The sequence below is a fragment of the Callorhinus ursinus genome, unplaced genomic scaffold (genome assembly GCF_003265705.2).
Source record: "Callorhinus ursinus isolate GAN/ISIS: 27379988/994484 unplaced genomic scaffold, GSC_fseal_2.0 scaffold2, whole genome shotgun sequence".
Taxonomy (NCBI): domain Eukaryota; kingdom Metazoa; phylum Chordata; class Mammalia; order Carnivora; family Otariidae; genus Callorhinus; species Callorhinus ursinus.
The window spans coordinates 5625404-5648760 of NW_027397064.1; the positions used below are offsets into that span (position 1 = coordinate 5625404).

The 23357-nt window shown below is 51.7% G+C and overlaps 1 protein-coding gene across 7 annotated transcripts in view; it reads left to right on the forward strand.

The window, feature by feature from the left end:
- Nucleotides 1-23357, forward strand: part of NGEF (neuronal guanine nucleotide exchange factor) — a 102469-nt gene that overhangs the window by 73591 nt on the left and 5521 nt on the right. For all 7 annotated transcript variants that reach the window (XM_073877062.1, XM_073877047.1, XM_073877068.1 and 4 more), the window contains 4 exons: nt 17204-17364; nt 18654-18806; nt 20016-20145; nt 22396-22470. In XM_073877062.1, coding sequence (XP_073733163.1) covers nt 17204-17364; nt 18654-18806; nt 20016-20145; nt 22396-22470 — 519 coding nt within the window. The remainder of the gene's footprint in view (nt 1-17203; nt 17365-18653; nt 18807-20015; nt 20146-22395; nt 22471-23357) is intronic.

Below are 23357 nucleotides of genomic sequence, written 5' to 3' on the forward strand. Positions count from 1 at the left end.
ACTGAGGGTACTGCTGACCACGGTGCGCTCGCTGGCGGCTGGGGGAGGCTGGATTTGTGTCTGGGAGGACCAGGAGGGATCGGTTGCAACTTGACATCCCTGGGGACTTGTGAGCAGGGATTTGTAAATGGCTGTGTCAGGAGTTTCTAATGAAACATCTGATGTAAAGAACGTGTAGTCACCTGTTCCCAATGCGGCTTCTACAAAAACACTGGAGGAGACATAAAGAAGCCCCTTGCCCCCAATCAGAAATGAAGACACATGTGGGGGATATCTCCCCTGAGGCAGGGGGAGCTGAACTGAGAAAAGCAAGCACGTGGAAGGTGCCAGAACACGTGGAGAAATCCCCCTGCAGTTGTCCATCCTTCCTACCTTGGGGCTCCCCCAGCCACTGATAGGGCAACCGTCCCTAACTTTGACTTCCATATAAAAGGAATTATGCAATAGTGTTTTGTATTTGGCTTCCTCCACACAGTATCACCGCCACGGGGCCTTTTTTTTTGCCCCCAGAACAAGGAAAAAAGACCAGTTTCTGGGGGAATACTTCTTTTTTACCTTGATAATTAGAGAAGTAAAGATTCTAGGTCCTTTAGAAAGCTTGGAGATAAACCTTAGTAGAACTTAAAACATGATATAAGCCTTCTGTGACATAAGCAAAGCTAAAAGCAGGGAAGGGGGCCTTTGTAGTAAAAGCAAACAGTAAAAAAAAAAGCCCCCCAAAATAGCATAAAATAAGGGAGCAGAGTCAGTAGCAAATGTATCAGTTACAATGAGTGTAAATTGCTTACATCCTCCATGGAAAGACAAATCCTCCAATTGATTGGAAATCTAGACCCATTATATTGTGGCACAGCGTGGAATCTGGGATAAGTTAACGAAGGAAACGGGTCATTTTGTGTTATTAAAGGTATGCTTCACGTTGATAAAGGTATTGCTTTATTTTTAAATGTTTTAAAATTAAGCTACTCATTAATGGATTTTCATTGTTTAAAAAAATGCAGCACAAACATGTGCTGGCCTTCTCTTGGCTCCTGGCTTCTCACTGGAGGACGGGCTGTGTCTGGCTTATCTCTCCTGATAAAGCATAGTCATAATGCACCATCTGGTTTTGGGGTTCATACATTTAGGAAGGTGCAAAATCCTTACAGATCTTTATGAGGCTTCCCCCCATATTTACAGTTGTTCTGTTCAGCAGCAGTTTGATTTTGATTTTGGTTTTTAGCAACGTAGAGCCTCAGCTTAGTTTTCGTGAGAACTCCCTGTGTCCTGAGTGCCGCGGGCTTGAATGAGAGCAGGGACGAACACAGGGGGCTCCCGGGGCGGTGGGGGGAGGGAAAAAGGGTGCAGGTGACCTGGAGAGTAGCCTGCTGCCCAGAGCACTCAGCAGATCCTGCTCATCTTTGCAGGGAAACCGTGCCATTGACTCAGCACGTGGCTATGTGGGGAGCCTGATTAGGGGGAGCTTCAGTGCACCCACTTGACATCCCTAGGGACTTGTGAGCTGGGATTTGTAAAGCAGGGAAACTGTGGCTGGTCAAGAGGGAAGTGCAGTTTAAGTGGTGGACAGGGACGCCTGGGTGGTGCCGTCGGTTGGGCGTCCGACTCTTGGTTTCGGCTCAGGTCATGATCTCAGGGTCATGAGATCAAGCCCCACTTAGGGCTCCACGCTCCGTGTGGAGTCGGCTTGAGATTCTCTCCCTCTGCCCTTCCCACTTGTGCATGCGCTCTCTCTCGCTCTCTCAAATAAATAAGTCTTTAAAATATAAATAAATAAGAACTGGTGGACACTGCCAAGTTGCCATTCAAAAAGGCAGGACAAATGTCATGCTACTACGGGGTGGGAGAGACGCCATTTTCACCCAGCCTCCCAGCCCTGTTAGCAGACTTCATGATGTTTGCTCCCATCAGCCCATCTGTTGGATGAAGAATCCTATCTCATTTTAACCTGCCTGTCCTTGCTGACTTGTAAATTGAGCATCTTTTCATATGCTGTTTCCACTTGTCTGTGAATTGCCTGTTCTTATCCTTTGCCCTTTTTTCTCTTGGGTTGTTTGTATTTTTCTTCATGATGGAGGGCGGCTTTTTATACATTCTGGCTTTTACGTTCTTTTAATATGTTTAAAATGTTTTCTTCCATCCTGTAGTATAGAAGAAGTGATGTAGTATGGGTTTGAGTCTCAGTTCAGCTACTTCTTAGCTGTTGGGACCTTGGGCCAGTTACTAAACCTCTCTTTGCTTTTGTTTCCTTATCTGTAAAACTGGGATCATCTTAGTACCTGCATCCCAGGGTTGTGAAGATAAATCAGTTAGCAAGATGAAGAGCTGGACAGACCTCAATCGAGCACTTAAGTGGCTTCTTGCTTTGTGGTATCTTTTTTCCACATAAAAACATTTGGTCACCTTTATAGAAAATCTGCCAGGCTTTTTATTTTTTTGAAACCTAGGCTCCTGGACGTTATGCCTGTGACTAGGAAAGCCATTCCTAAGAGATACACTTTACAATGAAAAGGTAATATTACAAACGGTTATGAACTGGCAGCCAGATAGTGTGGACTCTGGTAGAACCGTGAGCAGACGTTGCTGTCCACACTATAGGATTTTCTGTAGGAGTAGAACATCCACGGATATTAGCAATCTGCAAAAAGTAATGAGGTGGATTAAAATATTTTTACGGAACTTTGTAGTCACTGAAGATGTGTGGCCCACTGCAGTGGCCATAGGCCATTGGTAGCTACTGAACTCTTAACGTGGCTGATCCTCATGGAAACGTGGCATGTGTATAAAATACACACCAAATTTTGAGGACTTAGCACAAATTAAAAGAAAGCAAAGTACCTTATTAATAATTTTTCTATTACATGCTGATATAATATTCTGAATAGATTAGATTAAATAAAATATGTTAAAATTTTCCTGTTTCTTTTTACCTTCTTTAATGGTTACTAAGTGGTTACTAAGAAATTTAAAACTGGGTATGAGGCTTCTACTTCTCTTGGACAGCAGTGCTCTGAAGAGAAGCAATCTTTTATTTTCCAGTGCCCGTAAATACCACCAGAAAGTGGTCGTATATTAAGCCATTAGAAGTTCAATAAATATTTATTAAAATTGTATTGGTCAGAATCACTCGCCATAGTGCAGTGAAACAAGAAAATAAATGTAAACAATGTAAAAACCTCAAATCAGAAATGTTTAAAATGCTCCTAACCTTTGAGATAAGAAAGTAAATCTTATATTGACAGATTATTTCAAAGATAATGAGGAGGATGCTACATTTTAAGAACAGGTGGAATGCTGCCAAAGCTGCATTTGGATATAAATTCACAACCTTACATGTTTTAATTATTAAATAAGGAATAAATACAGAATTAACTGAACTCAGAGGTCAGCTTTGAGACATTCGGGGGGAAATATACACACCAACACAGTCCGAAGGAAAGCAGATGGAGTGGAGACCAAACGATACTGTGTAAAGTTGCAATGAGATGCATGCCTTCCTAGGAAAATAGAAGCTACCAAAAACTGACTCAAAACTAAAAATTTTTTAAACACCAAAATGTACCAGGTAACCAAAAAAGTCTACAAAAGAGATGTTGCACCCAGATGGCTGAGTTGTGCCAAGTGGTCAAAGCACAGAGAAGTTCCTTGTCCCTTGGGCTAGTCTAGAACATTGCTGCATCCCCCAGAGTCACCAGCCACATGTGACGACTGAGCGTTTGCAGTATGGTTGGTGCAACTGAGGAGCTGAACGTTTAATTCTGCATAATGTAAACTAACTTCCCTTTCAAAAGCCACAGGTGGCTACTGTGTTGGTCAGGAAATATCTAGAGCAGGGGTGGGGGGGGGTCATCCCTTCTTAGAGGACCAGAGAGTAAATATGTTAGGCTTTGTGGGCCCTATAGCCTCTTTCAAAACCACTTGGCTCGCCATTATAATGTCATAGCTGCAAGTAGCATGTAAAGGGATGGACATTCCAGTTAAACTTTTTTTATGCTTACAGTTGGCCATCCCGTGGGCTCTGGTTTGCTGTCCTGTGATCTAGAGCATGGAAAAGAGGGAAATACACAAATCAAGTGAAAATATTACCAACCAAATCTGATCAGTAGTGCCCACACACATTAAAACAAAATCCACATAGTTCATAGACTTCAGCATTCCTCTCTTCGTAAATCAGTGGAACCAGGAGACGTGAAATCAGTCAGATATAGAAGAGTTGGGTGTCATCAACCAACTGGGACTAATAACATTCTAAGATGCTCCACTTGACACCTTAGCAGAATACACGTTGTTTTCCAAGTGCACACAGAACATTCACCAAGGTAGACCTTACCACGCTTCACCAAATTTAGAAGAATTCAAATCACACAAAGTATGTTCTCTGGTCATAATGGAATTAAAATGAAAATCAGTGACATAAAGATAACAGGAAAATCTCCAAACACTTAGAAATCGAGGGGCACATTTCTAAATAATCCCTGAGTTGAAGAGAAAGTCTGCAGGGAAGTTAGAAATAAACTGTCCCTATTCACGGATGATATGATGATTGTCTATATAGAAAAATCAAGAAATCTACAAAAAAAAAGCCTTCTTCAAACTAATAATGGTAATACACGCTAGCTTAAAAAAATTAAAATACAATACCAAATGCTGGTGTGGATATGGGATAGCTTGAATTCACGAACATTGCTGGTGGGATTGCAAAATGGTCTGGCTGCTCTGGAGAAGAGTTGGCAGTTTCTCGTAAGTGACCAGACGCCATACAGCACAGCGGTCCCAATTGTAGGTGTTTACCTAGTGCAGTGTCTCAAGAGTGACATTATGACGTCTAGAGCTGGATCATTCTTTGTTGGGGGGAGGGGGAGTTTCCTCCTGTGCATTGTAAGAGGTTTAGCAGCATCCCTGCTGCGAGATTGCAGCAGACTCCTACCCGCAGTTGTGACAACCACAAAGGTCTCTAGACCTAGCTGAAGAATGTCCCCTGGGGAGCAAAAGTAGTTCCTGGTTGAGAACCCCTGTCCTATAGAAATAAAAACTTAGAATTTATACAAAAATCTGCACATGAATGTTTACAGTAGCTCTATTCACCATAGCCAAAAACTGGGAACAACCAACATATCCTTGAACAGACAGACAAGCAGACTCTGGAAGCTCTGTACAATGGCACATGACTTAGTACTAGAAAGAAGATCTATTGATGTACACAGCTGAGGTCAATATCAAAGGCACGTTGCTGAGCGAAAGAAATCAGAAAGGTTTCACACTATGTGATCGCATCTGTAGGACCTTCTGAACAAGACAAAGTTACAGTGACAGAGACCAGATCAGTGGTCACCAGGGATGAGGGCTTGGAGGGTGTGCCTAGAACAGGAGACTACAGGGGACTTTTTCGGAGTGATAGAACCGTTGTGTGTCCTGGTGACAGTGTTGATTATAAGAATCTATACCTGTGTTAAAATTCATAGAATTGTGCATCCAAAAGTCAGTTTTACTGCATTTTAATTTAAAAACTAAAACGTTTTTATAAAAGGGGGGGGAAAAGGAAAAGAAACAGGTTGACTGTCCTCATTCTGTTCAACCCAATCAAATAAGCACTCTTTCCGACACTCCCCAAAAAATAAAACCTAGATCTGTCTCACTGTGACGTAAGGCAAAAATTTATATAAAACACAAGAAAATCAAATCTGGAGATACATTAAAAGAGTAGCATACATTGAGGGGCCCCTGGGCAGCTCAGTCTTTAAGCGTCTGCCTTCGGCTCAGGTCATGATCCCAGGGTCCTAGGCTCCCGCCCTGTGTTGGGCTCCTGGCTCAACCCGGAGTCTGCTTCTCCCTCTCCCTCTGCCCTTCCTCCCCTTCCCCCACACTCGTGCTCACGCACGTGTGCTCTCTCTCAAATAAATAAATAAAATCTTTAAAAAAGAATAACATACATTGAGGACCTATGCATGAATGCAAAGATGGTGTAAAGTTTGGGGCCAAAATTTATCATATCAATAGGCCAGAGGAGAAGAATACCCTGAAAGTCAAAGACATTGAAAAGGGAAGTAGCACATTTATTTCCATTTATACAAAACTCAGAATACTTTCTGAAATTTATAAGGAATATCTTAGGTCTATGTTCAAGATCACATTTCATGAAGAACTGTTGGTGACAATAAAGGCAAGACAATGAAGCTTGCTAAACGCTGATGTTGGTCTGGAAGTTCTAGCCAGTCCTGCAAAACAAGGAAAGAAATGAGAGAACCATAAAGAAGGGCGGTCAGAGAGACACCCTTACCTGCCAACGATGACGGCCTGCTTAAAAATCTTGAGGGAGTCAAAAGTACTGGATCTTTATTAGGCATTTCAGGGAGGTGGCTGATTCTAAGATAAACATGTAAAGCTTAGTTGTTTTTGTATGTATCAGCAAAACCCAGGCCTCAGTCAATTAGTGAGCTCTATCAATAAGAAAAAGATGATTATCCCAAAGAAAAATGGACAAAACAATTCTCAGGAACACTGCAAGTGGCCAGTGATTAAATTAAAAAAAGGTCGGGGGTGTTGGGAATCAAACTCACTGGTTTAATCAGAGGTCCAAATTAAAGCAACATTGAGCTACAAGCATTTCAAGTGGTAGAGACTTTTAAATATAAATATAATTAGAATCTGGTGTTGGGGGATTTTTCAGTGAATACTCTCAAACACAGCTGATAGGAAGAAAATAGCAATATTTGCACCAAACCCTTACAAGGGGATGTTTGCGTACTGTCTAGTGTTACTATTCCTAGAAATTTATCTTGAAAAATAATCAGAAATGTGCACAAATACTTATTTATTAGGATGTTCATTCCAGCAGAAATTAGGGGAAGAATGGCGGGAAGAACCTGAAATGTGCCATGGTAGGGGAATTATTTAGTAAGACAGTGTACAAAGGCAAAACATGTAAAAAACATGTTTTCAAAGAATCAACTGGGTGACTATGTACGACATTGAGTTTTGAGGGGCGCCTGGATGCGCAGTTGGTTGGGCGTCTGACTCTTGGTTTCTGCTCAGGTTATGATTTCTGCGTCGTAGGCTCGAGCTCCGTGGTGGCGGGCTCTGCGCTACCCAGAGTCTGCTTGTCCCTGTCCCCACTCCTCTACCCCTCCTCCTGCTTGTGCTTACTCTCTTTCTCTAAAATAAACAAAATATTTTTTTAAAAAAATAGAAGGCAGGATAGAACATTCCATCTATAGTAGAACTGGCATGGGAAATAAAGAGACATAATAAATTACATTTTTGTCATTTCCAATGGATCTGATAGAGATATTTAAATAACTAGGGTGACCTAACAATAAATACTATGGTCACATACAATAGCAAATCACATGGGCACACAGGCTTCCATGGGTCTTGCTGAGTCTTTAGGGTTTATTTACTCACTTATTTATTTATTTGAGAGAGACTGCGCACACATGCCCCTGCCATGCATATATAAGAGCTCTTGGGGAAGGAGGAGGAAGAAGCAGAGGGAGAGAGAGAGAATCTCAAACAGACTCCCTGCTGAGTGCATAGCCCGTCACAGGGCTCAATCCCACGACCCTGAGACCATGACGTGAGCCGAGACCATGACGTGAGCCGAAACCAAGAGTCAGACGTTTAACCGACTGAGCCACCCAGATGCCCCTGGTCTGACTTTTCGTATTTATTTTTAAAAAGCTTAATGTGTCTTAATTTTGTTAATATTTGGCAAGGGACACAACAGTGAGATCTTCAGATTTTTTTTCCAAGTCAGTGACTTCTGCATTAGATCTCATTTATCAAAGCAAGTCAGGCAACTTGTACCACCAGCTCAATCTGTTGTTGCAACATCTTTTTCTCCTTAGCCACAAAAGCAGCAGGTTGCAATGAACTACTGTTCACACAAGGAAAATACCCCCAAATGATGGCCTTTTGGTAGGCCCAAGTCTTAGTCATTGAAGAATCAGGATTTAAGAATAAAATTGTATGTTTCCCTCCTTTTCTTTTTCTTTTTTTTTTTTTTTAAAGATTTTATTTATTTATTCATGAGAGACAGAGAGAGAGAGAGAGGGAGAGAGAGAAGCAGAGGGAGAAGCAGGCTCCCAAGGAGCAGGGAGCCCGATGTGGGACCCGATCCCAGGACCCTGGGATCATGACCTGAGCCGAAGGCAGACGCTTAACCATCTGAGCCACCCAGGCGCCCTCCCTCCTTTTCTAAGTAAAAATTAGGTAGCTGAAATTGGAACATGTTGTCTTAGACGTCGGGTAGGATTTTCTTGGTTTCGATTTTGTTTTTTAAACTTACTCTGAAGCTCTTGGTTTCCACCCTCCTATTGGGAACGGTGTTGGAGTTACTGTCCGAGAACACAACAGTTTGAGAAAATAACCAGACATACATTCAAATTACAAGGTTGGGCGGGAGGCGGCTGTGAGGGGGTAGGGCCTTCAATGGGGGAAGGGCAGGGCCTCCCCCCCCCCCCCCCCCCCGCCAACGCAGTGCATCCTGGACTGGGGAGGGGGACAGGCACCTCCCTGGAGGAAGCATCGGATAGTACTTGATTCTCACCAGGCTGATGCCGGGGTCCTGAGAAATAATGGAGAACCTGCAGGGGCTGTCCCCAGCATGCCATCTGAAGCTGTCACTCCTCTGACTGGCATGGCTTGTGTCCCCAATGAGTACCAGGAACCTGTCAAGGCAAAGGGAATAGAAAAGACAGACTTGCTCTGGTCCCTGATTCTGGTGAGCTGGGTGTGCTTGAAAAATGAGCAGGGAAGGATACTTGGAGTGTCTCCAAGGAGATAGGGTCACACAGACACTCCTGTGGGGCGGCCTGCGCAGGCTGGTCCTTACCAGCGACAGGACAGCCCCGACGTGCCCAGACAGGACTTTCAGCTCCGTCCTGCCAGGAACAAGAAGGGGGGGGACCCAGTGTTCTCCATTGCGGGCCATCCAGGGGATCTATCAGGATCTACCTCAATCTGAGTCTGCTCTGACTCTGAAACAGGACAGGTTTTTTCTTTGTTTTCAACCTGTTTTCACAACTTCGAATTTTAATGTACTTTTTTTTTTTTTAAGAAAACTATCCATTTTAGAAGAAAATTATGGGATTTTAATATGATGTACTTCTAGCAAGAAATTAAATCGTGATTGTTATTCTGCTCACCGACCCTCACTGAACCACATACTTGTCTCTTTAGGATAAAGCTTAACCATTCAGCAAATGAGTCTCCAGTCGGGGGGGGGGGGGGCTTGCCTGCGGTTTGAGATGGACAGTAGCCATCACAGAACTTCAGATAACTCCTGTGCTATGACAAACACCTGTAACTTTTCCAACAGAGAGACGTTAGCATTTGTCGTTTTTAAAAGGAATCTTTTGGATAAATAATTTATGTACCTGAGGGGCGCCTGGGTGGCTCAGGCGTTAAGCGTCTGCCTTCGGCTCAGGTCATGGTCCCAACGTCCTGGGATCGAGCCCCGCATCGGGCTCCCTGCTCCGCGGGAAGCCTGCTTCCCCCTCTCCCCCTTCCCCTGCTTGTGTTCCCTCTCTCGCTGTGTCTCTCTCTGTCAAATAAATAAAATCTTTAAAAATAAATAATTTATGTACCTGATATAAAGTGCAAAAAGAGTAAATGGATTTACAGTAAAAAACGTCTCCTCCACGCCTGGCCCCCGGGACCGGCGTCCGTGTGTCACACAAATGGTGAACCTGTTATTTGATTGTTATGTGCTGTGCTTCCTTTTTTTACTTGGTAAAACATTTTGAAAATCTTTCTACATCAGCCCAAATGGAGCACCCATTCTTTTTTGTTGTTGTTGTTAGCTTTATGGATCTCTCTTGTCTTTGATGTTCCATAATTTATTTAACCAACCCCCTATTGATGGGCATTTGCAATTAGAAATGTTGTGGATGGGGGCACCTGGGTGGCTCAGTCGTTAAGCGTCTGCCTTTGGCTCAGGTCATGGTCCCAGGGTCCTGGGATCGAGCCCCGCATCGGGCTCCCTGCTCAGCGGAGAGTCTGCTTCTCCCTCTCCCACTCCCCCTGCTTGTGTTCCCTCTCCCTCTCCCTCTCAAATAAATAAATAAAATCTTAAAAAAGAAAAAAAATGTGGATCAAGGACATTCAGTGCAGCATTATTTAAGACTGAAACCCTCGCAGTGGAGTACCATGGGATTTGCCAAGTGGAATTGTGGAGTTAAAAGTTACCTGTTTTTTAAATTTGGGGAGGATACTGTCTTCACACTTTGGTATAAGGGTGCTGGCTTGGCATCACCACTGTACATTCGTTGATCATTTGTCTTGACCAATGTGCTAGATCATAAGTGATATCTTGTGGTTTTAATTTGCATTTCTCTTACTGTGAGTGAGGCTGAACATTGTTTCAAGTTTTAAGTTTTTACCTACTTTTGTGTAAATTAAAAAAAAAAGATTTTATTTATTTACTTGAGAGAGAGAGAGCACATGAGCCTGGGGGCGGGGGTCGAGGGAGAAGCAGGCTCCCCGCTGAGCAGGGAACGCAACGTGGGGCTCCATCCCAGGACCCTGGGATCATGACCTGAGCCGAAGGCAGACGCTTAACGACTGAGCCACCCAGGCGCCCCTGGACCTGGGCATCTTGTTAAAGGACAGGTTATGTGTGGGTCTGGAGTGAGGCCTGGGGATCTGCATTTTCACAAACACCTGTGGTCGGGGGACCAGGTGGAAAAATGTTGGCTTTACCCCCCTTTTGCCTGGCTAACTCTATTACTTCTCTGACTCAGCCCCTTCCAGAACCCTCCCCAACGCTGGGGCAAGGCCCCCTCCCCTGTGTTCCCACTTCACTGTCAGGATCGCTGCTGAGCTGTCATTGGCCGTGCCCTGGCTGCATCGTTGGTGACAGCATGCCTCTGTCCCTCTATGTCCCCAGCACCGAGCCCAGGCACGTCCTGGAGGTGGCTCTTGGTACATGTTTGTGGAATGAGTGAGCTGAGGTGCTGGGACCCCTGCGGTTGAGGTCTCCTGGGCCGAGGGTCTCCAAGGGGGCAGGGGGCAGGTCTTGGTCATCTCGAGGTCCCCAGTGTCTGGCGGCCCCCAGCTCATAGCAGGTGGTCAGTACACTTCTGGAGCATTGAGTTTTCTGTACGAGCCACTTTAGGAAGCTCTCCAGGAAAGGAGATGAACATTGGACGTCCAGGCCAGCAGGAGCCAAGAAAGAAGGATGAACATAAGATGTGGCTAATGGTGTCCTTGTAAACAGACGGGCAGGCTGCCCCGAACATGGGAAGCAAGGAGCCTGGGGAGCAGAACCTTTGGGTGGAAGTTACCAGTGGGCAGGCATTACTAACCCACCCGTATCACCTGTAAACCAGCACTGGCTCACGCTTGAGTTGTAGTTTGGAGGTTTTTTCCTTTAACAAACTTAGGAAGCACCGACTTGAAAGCCGCACATAATAAGCGGATGATTAAGGACCTGGAGAGAGTCTGCAGTCCAGTGTAGGAGGGAGGGGGCTTCTGTATGAATCACAGCAGGCCCACCTCCAAGGAGACAGGGCACTGGCCGGGCACCGCTGGCTTCTGGGCTCGTGGGGAAACCTCGGTGTCTGTGCGGAAGGCCGCCTTGGCCCACAGCAGGGCGGTGGGGGCACGGGGCCCTGGAGTCAAAACGACAAACCTCAGTATCGCCGCTCACAGGCCGTGTGACCTTAGCACCCGCCTCTGCCCGGTGGGGACAGTCTGGGAGACCTCCGGGGCTTTAGTGAGGACCGAGTGAGGTGACAGGCACCTGTTGGGTGTTGGACGAGCACCCTGGGGCCATTTGTCTCTGCTAATCCCTGCACAGAGAACAAGGACATCCGTGACCTCCGTTCACCGGGTGAGGGCCGCACCCGCCTGTGTGTCTGAGCAGGAGCGTAGTGACTAAGAGAGACGCGTGGCCAAGCATTTCCTGGCTTTAGAGAGAGAAAGATGCCTCATTCTGGCTAGGGAGGGGCAGCAGGAATGGTCCTGAGTTCTTGCAAAATGAACTGTCTCTCCCGCGTGATTTTTGGGAAGCAGCACGGGCTGTGTTACAGAATATCGGTGAAGAGTCATCTGTCGGGTCTCAGTGGCCCCGGTGACGCAGAGGTCGTCTCCTTTCTCTTGACTCTGGTCCCAGGCCTCGCTCCGGTGATTTGGAATAACGCCCGACTTTCCCTGGTTCCCTGAGAGGTGTGTGTCTGTGTCGGGAGGGGGCTCCTGGCCTCAGCCTCCAGTCCAGGTCGGGTCAGATGGCGAGCAAGGGTGGCCTGGAGGATGGAGAGCACCAGAGTTCCCAGAGCTGGATGGGAAATCAGGTGGTGCCTTGGCCAGCTTGGGCTGCCTTCACTGACTGCCCCAGAGCGGGTGGCTGGACAGCAGGCATGGATTTCTCACAGCTCCAGGGCTGGAAGTCCGTGATTAAGCCACGTTGGTGTCTGGTGGGACCCCTGTCCTTGGCTTGCATCCCTGGGGTCTGTCTCTTCTCGTAAGGTCACCAGTCATATTGGATCAGGGTCCCACCCTTATGACCACATTTAACCTTAATGACTTCTTCCTAGGCCCCATCTCCAAATGCAGTCATACTGGGGGCTAGGGCTTCAACATATGAGTTTTGGGGGACACAATTCCGTCCATAACAGGTGGGAAAACGCAGGCTACCTAAGAAGATCCATTTTGTTCCCTTCACCTACTCCGATGGGAGCTCAGACCCGGTCGCTGTGGACAGCCTGTCCTGGGAAGAGGGACTTTGGGAAGAGGCGAGCCCCACCCCGAGCCCGGACTGTGGGGGAGGGGGGTGCTTCTGCTTCCTGGCTGTGCCGATGCCCCACCAGACAACTGTGGCAGTGGAGGCTCGCGGCCTTAGTCTCTGACCTCCAGAGAGGTCCCCCTGGTGACTCAGGTCCCATGACCACATCGTGATAAAGGGAAGGTGGGGGCCTCAGACAGCTGTGATTCATGAACACTGAGGTCAGGGGATGCTGAAAACAATGCAGAGCCGTACAGAACGCACCACGTGGGGGGTTCCACCGAGCATCCTGAGTTACAAGGAGACGGTGTAGGTGAAGACCAAGGTAGGGACTCACCCAGGTTTTCTTGGTATCCATGCCTCCTCTTTCATCCCCCTTGCTGATGGGCTGGGGGCTCATTTGTTTCTTCAAATGCATTGCTCGGACCGCATGGCCAGGTGGTGCTAACGCTGGGCCCCCCCGGCCCGTGCTGGGACGCCCTGCGGCACACAGCTGTCCCCAAGCAGACCCCGTGGCCCACACTGCATTGGCGAGGGGCCCCGGCTTTGTGCGTCTCTGGAGTGTCTTGTATCCGAGGGGTGCAGTGCTGCTCTGGGGTCGCAGTCTCACACGTCTCTGGACGGCCCCAGGGAGGGGAGATGTTGCCGGCTGAAGCTAAATCTGGCCGGCTCGTGTAGGATGGAACCGTGATGGTCCCAGCTGGGACACCGGTGATTTCTCTCTGTCGTTTCCTTTCTTTGGAGAACAATCTGAATTTACTGAAAAAGAGAGGCTCCAGTGCCTTCCAAGCACAGTGGGTAGCCTGGAGGGAGCCGGACATGGCTTCTCATCCACAGGCCAGCTTGGGAAATGGTGTGAACACATTCAGAGCTCAGGAGCAGCCCTCCCGGACTCTGGAAAACGGGGCTGTGTGGTTCTGGCCTATACAGCGGGCAGGGGGACAGACTCAAAAATACACACAGGAGCCTGTTCTTCCCTCCATGGCCCTCTCTTGTGGCCTGGCCACCAGCTCCACTGTCCCACCAGGTGCCCACATCCTTCTCCACATGAGCATTTGCGCCCCTGGGAATGGGCTTGCTGTCACATCCCGTGTCACCTCCTAGTACAAGCCCCTCTTAACCCCTCTGGCCGGAGCTCCATCCCATGAAGCTCAGGCTGTGAGGGCAGTGCCCTGATGTCAGCTTGGTAATGACCCTGGGCGTCCAGCAGGTGCTTTGCGATGGTCGGGCTCCAGGCTGAGGACCTCTGGGGACTGTTGTTCCCATTTTGTGCGCATGGAAACAGGCTTAGCTGGATAAAACAATTCTCATTCATGGCCAAGGTCTGGCTAACTCCAAGGCAGAAGCCTTGACCGTTCCACTGCTCAGCTGCCCAGGGCAGGCGCCAGGCCCACCACCATCCCCGCCAACTGCAGAAGCACCTGGCCCGGCCCCTCCCACGCAGCGTCCAGAGTTGAGCGGCTCTTACCCCTTGAAAAGAACCCAGGCGGGAGCGGGCTTGGTAGTGACAGGCTGGAAAAAACTGGAAGTGTATCAGGAGTATTGGCAGAAATCAAACAGAATACTAATCAAACTGAGCACTAAGAGCACCATTGAGAGACGAGCCGTGATCCCTAAAATTCGGGTCAGTCTAGCTGAGTGTTCCCCGAGGCCATGGGTCTCAGCCGGGTGGTGGACAAGGGGGGCCTCAACCAGCCCCGCCACAGAGCAGTGGTTTTATCAGGAAGGAGGGCCCTGCAGTAAGCAACACACGCACGTTCTCACACACACACACACACACACACACACACTCTCACATGCACATTCTTATGCTCATTCATACACGCATACTCGCATACACACACGTACACGTTCTTACACTCATTCATATATACACAGTCTCTCACACACACACACACACACCTGTCCCCGTTTGCTCCGTGCCCTTTCTCACCGCCTGACCGGAAGTGTTGCACTCCTGTCTGCTCTGTCCCCACTCCTGGGACACAAGCTCCGTGGTGGCAGGGAGTTGGCCACGCTCCCCACTGAATGCCCGGGGCCTAAACAGGCACTCAGTAAACATGGGAGCAGATGGGAGAGTGAGTGAGTGAGTGAGTGAATGAATGAGTGAGTGAATGAGGGAATGAATGAGTGAGTGAATGAATGAGTGAGTGAGTGAGTGAGAGTCTGGAGAGCAGACGGGGCCCAGATGCCCACTGGCCCCGCGCTGCCACCACGAGGCTCGAATGAGAGTAAAAAGGGTATTGACAAGGAAAACGCAGCCATAGTGACATAGCAAATAACGTGACATAGCATAAGACAAACAGCCAAATTCGCGGATGACTGATGGCCTGTCAGCGGAGGAGGGGGAGCGGGCGGTGGGCTCAGCCAGTGTCCGTGAGCAGCGAGGCAGGCCCAGCCGCTGAAAGGCCCTCCTGCCTTGGCCCCGCTGCCCCCGGCCCTCTGAGCCCCCGCAGACAAAATGCCGTGGGCCTGGGGATGCCGGTGCAACCCCGGGCGGGCCTAACGCACATCACTCGGCGAGACGGGGCCGCGGGTTGGACACGATGTTGTGTCCTCTCTGCAGCACTCAGTTTAGGGGGGGTTTAGTTATATTTGCTTAGAACTTGCAAGCTGCAATGGCTTGACGTTTTCTTAGGAAACTTAAATTTAGCAGCGGGGACGCGGTTTGATGTCAACCCCGTCCCAGTGGGTAGCCGTCGGCAGGCCGAGCGCTGGGGCCGCCAGCGAGGCCGGTGGGACGTGCTTTCTGTGGCTTCGTCCGCTAAGTGGACCAGGCCGCCGTGACTTGGGGCTGCGTCTCCTCTCAGCCCAGGTCAGGTGCAGACCCTTGGGCACCTGGGAGACTCTTTGCTGCGGTGGCCCAGGCTCTTTGATGGGTGGACGACCCCTGGAGTAACTTCCCTGTGAACTTTGTCACCGTTGCTGGGCAGGCTTATGCTACCGCGTGTCCCCAACTTACAAACATGTCCCTTCTTTCTCACGGGGCAGCGTGGTGCTCGGGAGACCCATGGGCTGAGTCTCCGCTCTTCCATCATCCATGGGTGACTTGGGGGGCATTACATCGCCCCTGCATCTGGTTCCTGTGGTGAAACGGGAGCTCCTATATGCCCTTCCTGGGGGACCTGGGAGGATTCCTATTGAGTTTGGAACAAATGCTAGTCCCTTCCTGTCTCCTTCTGCCCGGCCTTCCAGAGCCCTGGAGTTCCAGCTTTCATTGCCAGAGCCTCGAGCCCTGCATCAGGGCTCTGGCCAGTGGCGGGAGGGTTGCAGTGAGATGTGGGGTGGTTGGGGCACGGGGAGGACCAGAGACCCGGTGCTCCTCCCCCTCCTGCTTCCACCCCTCCTCCGGCTGTCTGTGATCGTTTCCTGCGGCCGCTGTAACAAATGCATGGCGGGAGCCTCACTGCCCCCGAGGGCTCCGGGGGGCCGCTTGCCCCTTCTAGCTGCAGGTGGCCCTCGGCATGGGGCAGCGTATCCAGCTATGCCTTGTCTTCACATGGCCTCCTCCCCATGCCTCCGCGTCAGATGTCCCTCACGCGTCAGATAGCTCTCTTCTAAAGATACCTGTCATTGAATTTAAGAGTCTCATGCTCTACCGACTGAGCTAGCCGGGCACGTTAGATACCTGTTATTGGATTTAGACTCTCGATCCCCGGCGGTGTCCTTGACATCCTTCTGTAAAGTACTTGTTTCCAAATAAGTTCACATTCATAGGTGCCAGATCTTTTGGGGGGGGTGTCCACGGTTCACCCCACTACACGGTCCCTTCTGGGCAACCACTGTGGGACCCGAACCCGCCCTCAGGAAGGGTCGTTGCTTTGCTTGTGAGCAAGGGAGGAAGGTGAGCCGGAAGCTAGCGCCCTCACTCCAGAGAAGCTCCTCACCGGAGAGCACGGAGGCTCAATGATCAGGTAGCAGTCATGATACAGAATAAGGGTGCCTCCAAAAGGCTTATTAATTCTGGATTTCTTTTTCTTTTTCAAAACAAAAATTGTTTTATCAATTACATTATAAAATTAGACCGTGAAAGAAATGATAGATGCTCATTTTTCAATTTTCAGACAAGTTAAAGATACAAGTTGCTCCCCCTGCTGATATGTGTGGTTGACATCGTGGCCCGTGGCCCTCCAGCCGGCCTTGGGGGGCGTCCCCCCATAAGGATTTTCACACCCATTCTGCGCCAGAAGGCCATCTGCATCACCCTTAGCAGTTGCTGGGGCTCTGATAGATGACTGACCTCTTGGGTTTTCACCTGCTCTGTGTTTCGGGCGTTAGGTGGTCTCCAGTGTTTGATACGGGGAACCATGAGCACATTGTCTCTACCTTTTGTGCAGACGGGGGCTTGCTGCCAGTGTGTGGAAGCGGCCGCACGCCACGTGCCCTCGCACACACGGGCCTGCCTCTCTCTGTGTCTCTTAACTGGGAGCGCGGTAGACACCCCCTGCAAGGTGACCCCTGGCCCTCCTCTTGCCCCCGACACAGGCCATGTTCGAACTGGTCACTTCCGAGGCCTCCTACTACAAAAGCCTGAGCCTGCTCGTGTCTCACTTCATGGAGAATGAGCGTCTGAAGAAGATCCTGCACCCGTCCGAGGCTCACATCCTCTTCTCCAACGTCCTGGACGTCATGGCCGTCAGTGAGCGGTGAGCCACCTGCTCTGGGCTTTGTGGGGCCTGGCTTCCAGAAGCTTCTCCTCACCTGGGGCACGGCAGAAGCTGGTGGCGAGAGCTCCTTACACTGGCTTCTCTGCTTGTGTGTGTCTGGAATTATCTATAGTAAGACACAAACAAACACGTGAACCCAACCATCTGCCACCCCTCCCAGCAGGGCGGCAGATCATGTGCCCCTGGACAAGCCTGCTACCCGCAGACCCCTTCCCATCAAGCACAAGTGCTCCACGTGTCCCCCACCGTCAGACAGGTGTGTGGCGGGCGTCCTGACCAGGTCCAGGGGAGTCCGTGTGAGCTGCTCTTTATCCCGGTGTCCTAAAACCCTGGCTTGGCGCGCGCAGGGCCCCAAGACTGGACTTACGCCTTCTCCCTCCGATTAGATGGTGTTTGCAATAATTTGTGGCAGTGGCTTTGGAACCGTGCTTAGGTTTTGCCTGTGAAGGATGGGAGGAGCTTAACTGAAGGAGGAATAAACAACCATTCATCCATTCTTGCAAAGAAGAAAGGGACGCCAGTCATACTCTTAGGATAGAACTTACACTGACCATTTCCCGCTGGGCCACGGAGTCTGCGGCTCAAAGCGCAAAACTCAGCCTTTGGGTGCGCTGGGCCAGCCGCGCACGTTCAGATATGAAGCCGCGGTGTGGCAGGAGGGGTCCCTCCACCCCTGGGGCGCCCCGGGCACTCTGTGGGCCCCCCATGAGTCCCTCCTCCTCCTCACGGACACCCACCTCCTCCTGGCAGCCCCACGCAGTGGGCTCGGGCGCACGGTTGCCGAGAGATCCCTCGGCCTCTGCCACTTCACCCCGCTGGGGAATGGGAGTCTTTTTATTTATGCGTTTATTCATACTTTATCGTGGAGAATTCCAGACACGCAGAAGCGGAGACACCAGTGTGGCGAGCCCACCGCCAGCCCGGCGTCTGGGTCTGCCTGCGTCCCCACCCTCCCCACCACCCAGGGGATCCCGCTGAAGCGAATTCCCATCGTCACCTCCTCCGTGAGCACATCAGTATGTGCGTCAAACATAAGGCCCCTTCCTCTCTCTTTGACAAACACTCCTAATGCTGTTACGCACCTAAAAACACTGGACGAATAATTCCCTGATGTGACCAAGCGCGCCCTCAGTGTGGGCATCACGTCCTGCCGCGTCTGTGGCTTTGCCCGAGCCCGGCCCGGGGGCGGCGCCGTGTCCTGAGCGTCCCTGCCCAGGCGTCCTTAACCTGAGCCGCTGCCCCCGCCCCCCGCCCCTGTCCCGCCGCAGGTTTCTCCTGGAGCTGGAGCGCCGGATGGAGGAGAACATTGTCATCTCGGACGTGTGTGACATCGTGTACCATTATGCGGCCAACCACTTCTCGGTGTACATCACCTACGTCAGCAACCAGACCTACCAGGAGAGGACCTACAAACAGCTGCTGTGAGTGCACCCCCCCCCCGCCGGCTGCGGGCTGTCGCTTCTCCCTCCGGGACACCGAGCCGCCGTCCTGGGACCCCTGCTTTCCCGGGAGAGTCTCCACGCCTGGCACCTTCCAGGGGCTGCGGGGTCACGAGAGGAATGTTGACCCCAAGACCACCAGCCACGGCGCCCACCAGACCCGTGTCCGGAACGTCTGGGCTGAGCTCTGTGAGGCTTAGAAAAGAGAGTTTGAGGCCGGGAGGGCCCCTCGTGGCCCAGGAGGTCGGGAGGACGGTTTGAACTAGAGCCAAAGGCAAGGGTGGGGCCGGGGGGCGTGTTTGTGGCGGTCCAGCCACACCCTTGACTTCATTACTTATCTGCCCACTTGTCCGCCTCCCTGGGGTTCGGGTAGATGAAGTGATTTTCCAGTCAGTTGGCCTCTTCTGACTGCCTCACGCGTGTGTGCCACGCTCCGGTGACAGCTGAACCCGGGATGTGTTCTTAGCTGCGCTCGGGAGCACCAGAGGCCTCCCTGAGAAGTGACATCTGAACGTTCCACTCCCCCGGGCCTTGCCGTCCAGCCTCGTCGCTAATTGTGGAGGTTTTAAAACTTGAGCATTCGGGGGTTTGGTGTTTTCCGTCCAGGGGTTGAAAACTGGGACTTGAGGGAATCAGGACGCTAGCTCTGAGGACAAGCAAGCAGACAGGAGAACAGGATGCCGGCGTTGCAGGGCCGAGGGTACATGGTGCGCCTCTCGAGCGCAGGGTGTCTGGGCCCCAGGGGACGGCGGCGAGCCGGTGTCCCTGCTGACGTGCCTGGAGTCTGCGTCAGGGCGGCCCCCGCTCCCCACTGCCGAGCCACCGGCTCGTAGGTCTGGCAGGAGCGGCGCCGGGCCCTGCGGCCATTGTCCCCAGCCTGCTGCCGCTTCTGTCACTACGTGGGTTCACCTTGCCACGGTTCCCTGCTGGGTAAATCACCAAATGCCACGTCTGAGTCATAGACTTGGCCACACGAGGAATTCTTACCTTCCTACACACAACATATTTTTGCTAAGTTTTCACGGGCCGGGCATGTGAAGTCACTATTGTTATCTGGCTTGCACGTGAACAGTTGATATTCCATTAAAAGACAAGAACTCAACGTGTGTTCCGTGCCCGTGGGCTGTCTGGTTCCTTCCGATTCACGCCGCCTGTGAGCCAGAGACCCACTCTCATGTCTGTGTCCCCCAGCCAGGAGAAGGCAGCCTTTCGGGAGCTGATTGCGCAGCTGGAGCTGGACCCCAAGTGCCGGGGGCTGCCCCTGTCTTCCTTCCTCATCCTGCCTTTCCAGAGGATCACGCGCCTCAAGCTGTTGGTCCAGGTACCAGCTTCTCCCGCCCGACGTGCAGACCGGGCTCACGTATGCTTCTCCCGCTGCAGACCGTTTCCTTTGGTCGTTCCAGCTCTCTGCTAGCTTTCTAGGAAGTCCATTTGTTCCACAAACCCTAATGAAGCTCCTACTGTGTGCCAGGCAGTGGGGGACTCAGCCCCTATTCCCGGTGAGCCATAGTCTGGGAGAGAGATCGACAAGCACACACAAGTGAGAAGTGGTCATGGCTGTGAAGACAGTGAAACCGGGGGGGGGGGGGGGGGGGGGACGCACTGCCTGGCCACCGCCAGTTGGGGGCAGTCAAGAAAGATTCTTAGACAAGTGACATCTGAGCTGAGCACTTGGCTGACAGAGAGGAGCCATTCGGGTGACAGGCAACTGCTTATGCAAAGGCCCTGGGGCCGCCAGGTTCACAGGCGGGAGGGCCAGTGGTGAGCTGAGAGAATTTGACAGGAGTGCAGAGACATGGTGAGGCCAGTTGAGGCCCCGAGGGACCAGGTAAGATGCTGGCTTCATTCTTCAGCAGGATGGGGAGTCGCCTGATCGGACTGCCTTCGGTGAGCGCACACAACGCTGCCTGTGCAGAGTGACGGGCAGGAAAGCAGGAGGGCAAATGGGAGAACCGGTCAGGAAGCTATGGGAGAAAGGCAGTTTGGCCTGGGGGAGAGGCGGGGAGGGTGGGAGGTGGGGAGGAGGGGAGATCCTGGAGGGAAATCAGAATTGAGATGCCCACTTGCTACTCCGGGGAAGAGGGAGAAAGAGTCTGAGCTGGAGCAGCGTGAGGGATGACGCAGCCCCCACGGAGGCGGGGAAACAGGCTGGGGAGCATCAGGGTTCCGTGTGACCTCGCTGAGCTTGAGATGATGAGCCAGCGAATCTCCAAGTGCAGAGTTAAAGGGAGAAGTCAGCGCGGGGCCTCTCGGCATCCAAGTGGCATTTAGTGAAAGAGACCATCAAGGAAGGAGAGAAAGGGCTCCCAAGACCCAGCCCTGGGACACAGTGCCCAAGGAGGGGTAGGGGGAAGGAGGAAGCCCAGGAGGGCTGGGGCCAGGGAAGCCTGGAGAGGGGGACATTTCCTGAAAGGGGATCTCGTGCCTGCCACAGGCTAAGGGGCTGGGGGTTGGGTCCACCTGGCAGAGGGAGTGGATGGTGTGGATCTGGCCGTGGCTCTTTGGGCGATGAGCTGACAGGGTGACCTGGGAGCCACAGTTAGGGGAGCTCAGAGGTCGTTGGGGGGAGGCCAAAGTCCTGGGGCAGCTAGCTAATCCCTGGCAGCAGAGTAAGGAGGAGAGGTCCCAGTAGGGGAGGGGGGTACCGGGCCCAGAGGCCTGAGACCAAAGAGAGGGGCGTCAGAGGAAGCAACCCCCACCCCCTGGACAGCCCGGGAGGGCGCTCTTCGAGAACTCAGGGAGCACGAACCCAAGTCACAGGACACCGGTCAATGAAGGGATGTGTGTTGTTTTTTTTTTTTTAACTTGGAAAAACTGAAACAGAAGACAGGGGGGAGCATTTAAGAAATCATAGGAAAAGTGCATATATGGATATATAAAAATCTTAATTTTTATACAATGAAAACCAACAAAAGTAAGATCAAGACCTAGCTTAATGTGTTGAGGAAGCATGGGGGCGAGGGGAGGCCGGTGGCGGCCTGGGGCCGTCAGGGAAGTGTTCCGAGGAAGCGAGTCTGAGGCAAAGGTGATCAAAAGCCTCATTTTGTTAATTCATGAGAATCAAACAGTTGGGAAAAAAGCATTTTCATCAGTAAGACCAGAATTAACAAAGTCTCAGGGTCACTGAGACTCGGCTACAAACTGTAGTCCTAGGGGCCGGGCAGGGAAGCCCGCCCCCGTCCCATGCCCGCCGTGAGTGTTGTGCGCCCCCTGGGGCCAGGGCTGGCCTGAGCATGCCCGTCGCCTCTCTGGGGCCACCTCACTGGCGGGCCACCCCGCCAGCATGGGGCCACTGGCTTCTCTCTGGTCTCCTTGTTGAGCCCCCGGAGGGCGGGGGGATCTCGGGCTGCAGCTTAGCCTTCATGGTTAACTCTCTGCAGGAACCTGACTTGTGGTCACGGTTTTAGAGCCAGGCCCCCCCCCCCCGTGTGGGTCAGGATGCTCGGTCCTGGGCCTCCTGTGGGTTCTCCTGCGCCCCATTGGGCTCTTCGTTGTGCCACTGCCGCATGGGGGCGGGGCGGGGAGGAAACGCCACACAGGATCCAATTAATGCAGATTTTCCTGTGCTCAGAACATTCTGAAAAGAGTGGAAGAAAGGTCTGAGCGTGAGTGCACTGCCTTGGATGCCCACAAAGAACTGGAAATGGTGAGCTGTGCTTCCTCCTTCCTTTCTTCCCAATGAATGGTTCTCCTTGTCCGGACACCTGCCTTCTGCCCCCGCCTCCTCTGTCGCTGTGTCTTTGGAAATTGCAAATTCATTTTTAATATCTGCTTTTGCAACTGAAAAAGGTCATTGAGGGGCGCCTGGCTGGCTTGGTCAGGGGAGCAGGTGACTCTTGAGCTCAGGGTCACGAGTTCAAGCCCCATGTTGGGCGTAAAGATCACTTTAAAAAAAGAGAAAAGAAAAATCACTGAGTTCCCAAAACAGGTCAGGGGTGGCCTGAGCAGATGTCACTGTGCCAGGGCCGGCCCAGGCCGCAGCCGTGGTGACCTCTACTGCCCCCCACCGGCGGCCCCACTCTTGCCCTTGCCTGCTTCCAGTGTCTTCCCCCCTGTGACGCCGGAGGGGGCTGGATCTGGCTCTTCCTGTGCCCCGACATAGCCCCGCCCTGTGCTCTCCTCCCCACGCCTCTCCCCAGCCCCAGGCTGCTCCCCTCCTGTCTGCCCTGGGCTTTTCCTGCCCGAGACGGAAGACGCCATGTCCATGGCTCACCCTTGGAGAGGTGGTTCCTCCTGGGGGTCGCCAGCAGAGTAGGGGACGTGCAGGGGTCGGCATGTGTGTCCGTCCTCACTGCGAGCCAGCTCTTGGCAGAGGGGCAGGGGCCGCTCTGTCGTGCCCGTGACTGTGCCGGGCGAGAGCCTGGGGTTGGGGGGCCCTTTCCACTTCTTGTACCAGAGGCGGCAGCTCAGTGAAAGGACGGGCCTCAGCGGCCATCGGATGCCAGTTCTAAGCCACTTGGAGCCATGAGGGCTCCTCCTCACAGTTGTCTCCCCGGCCGGCCGCCCCCCTGTCCCTTACCAGTTGGCCACCTG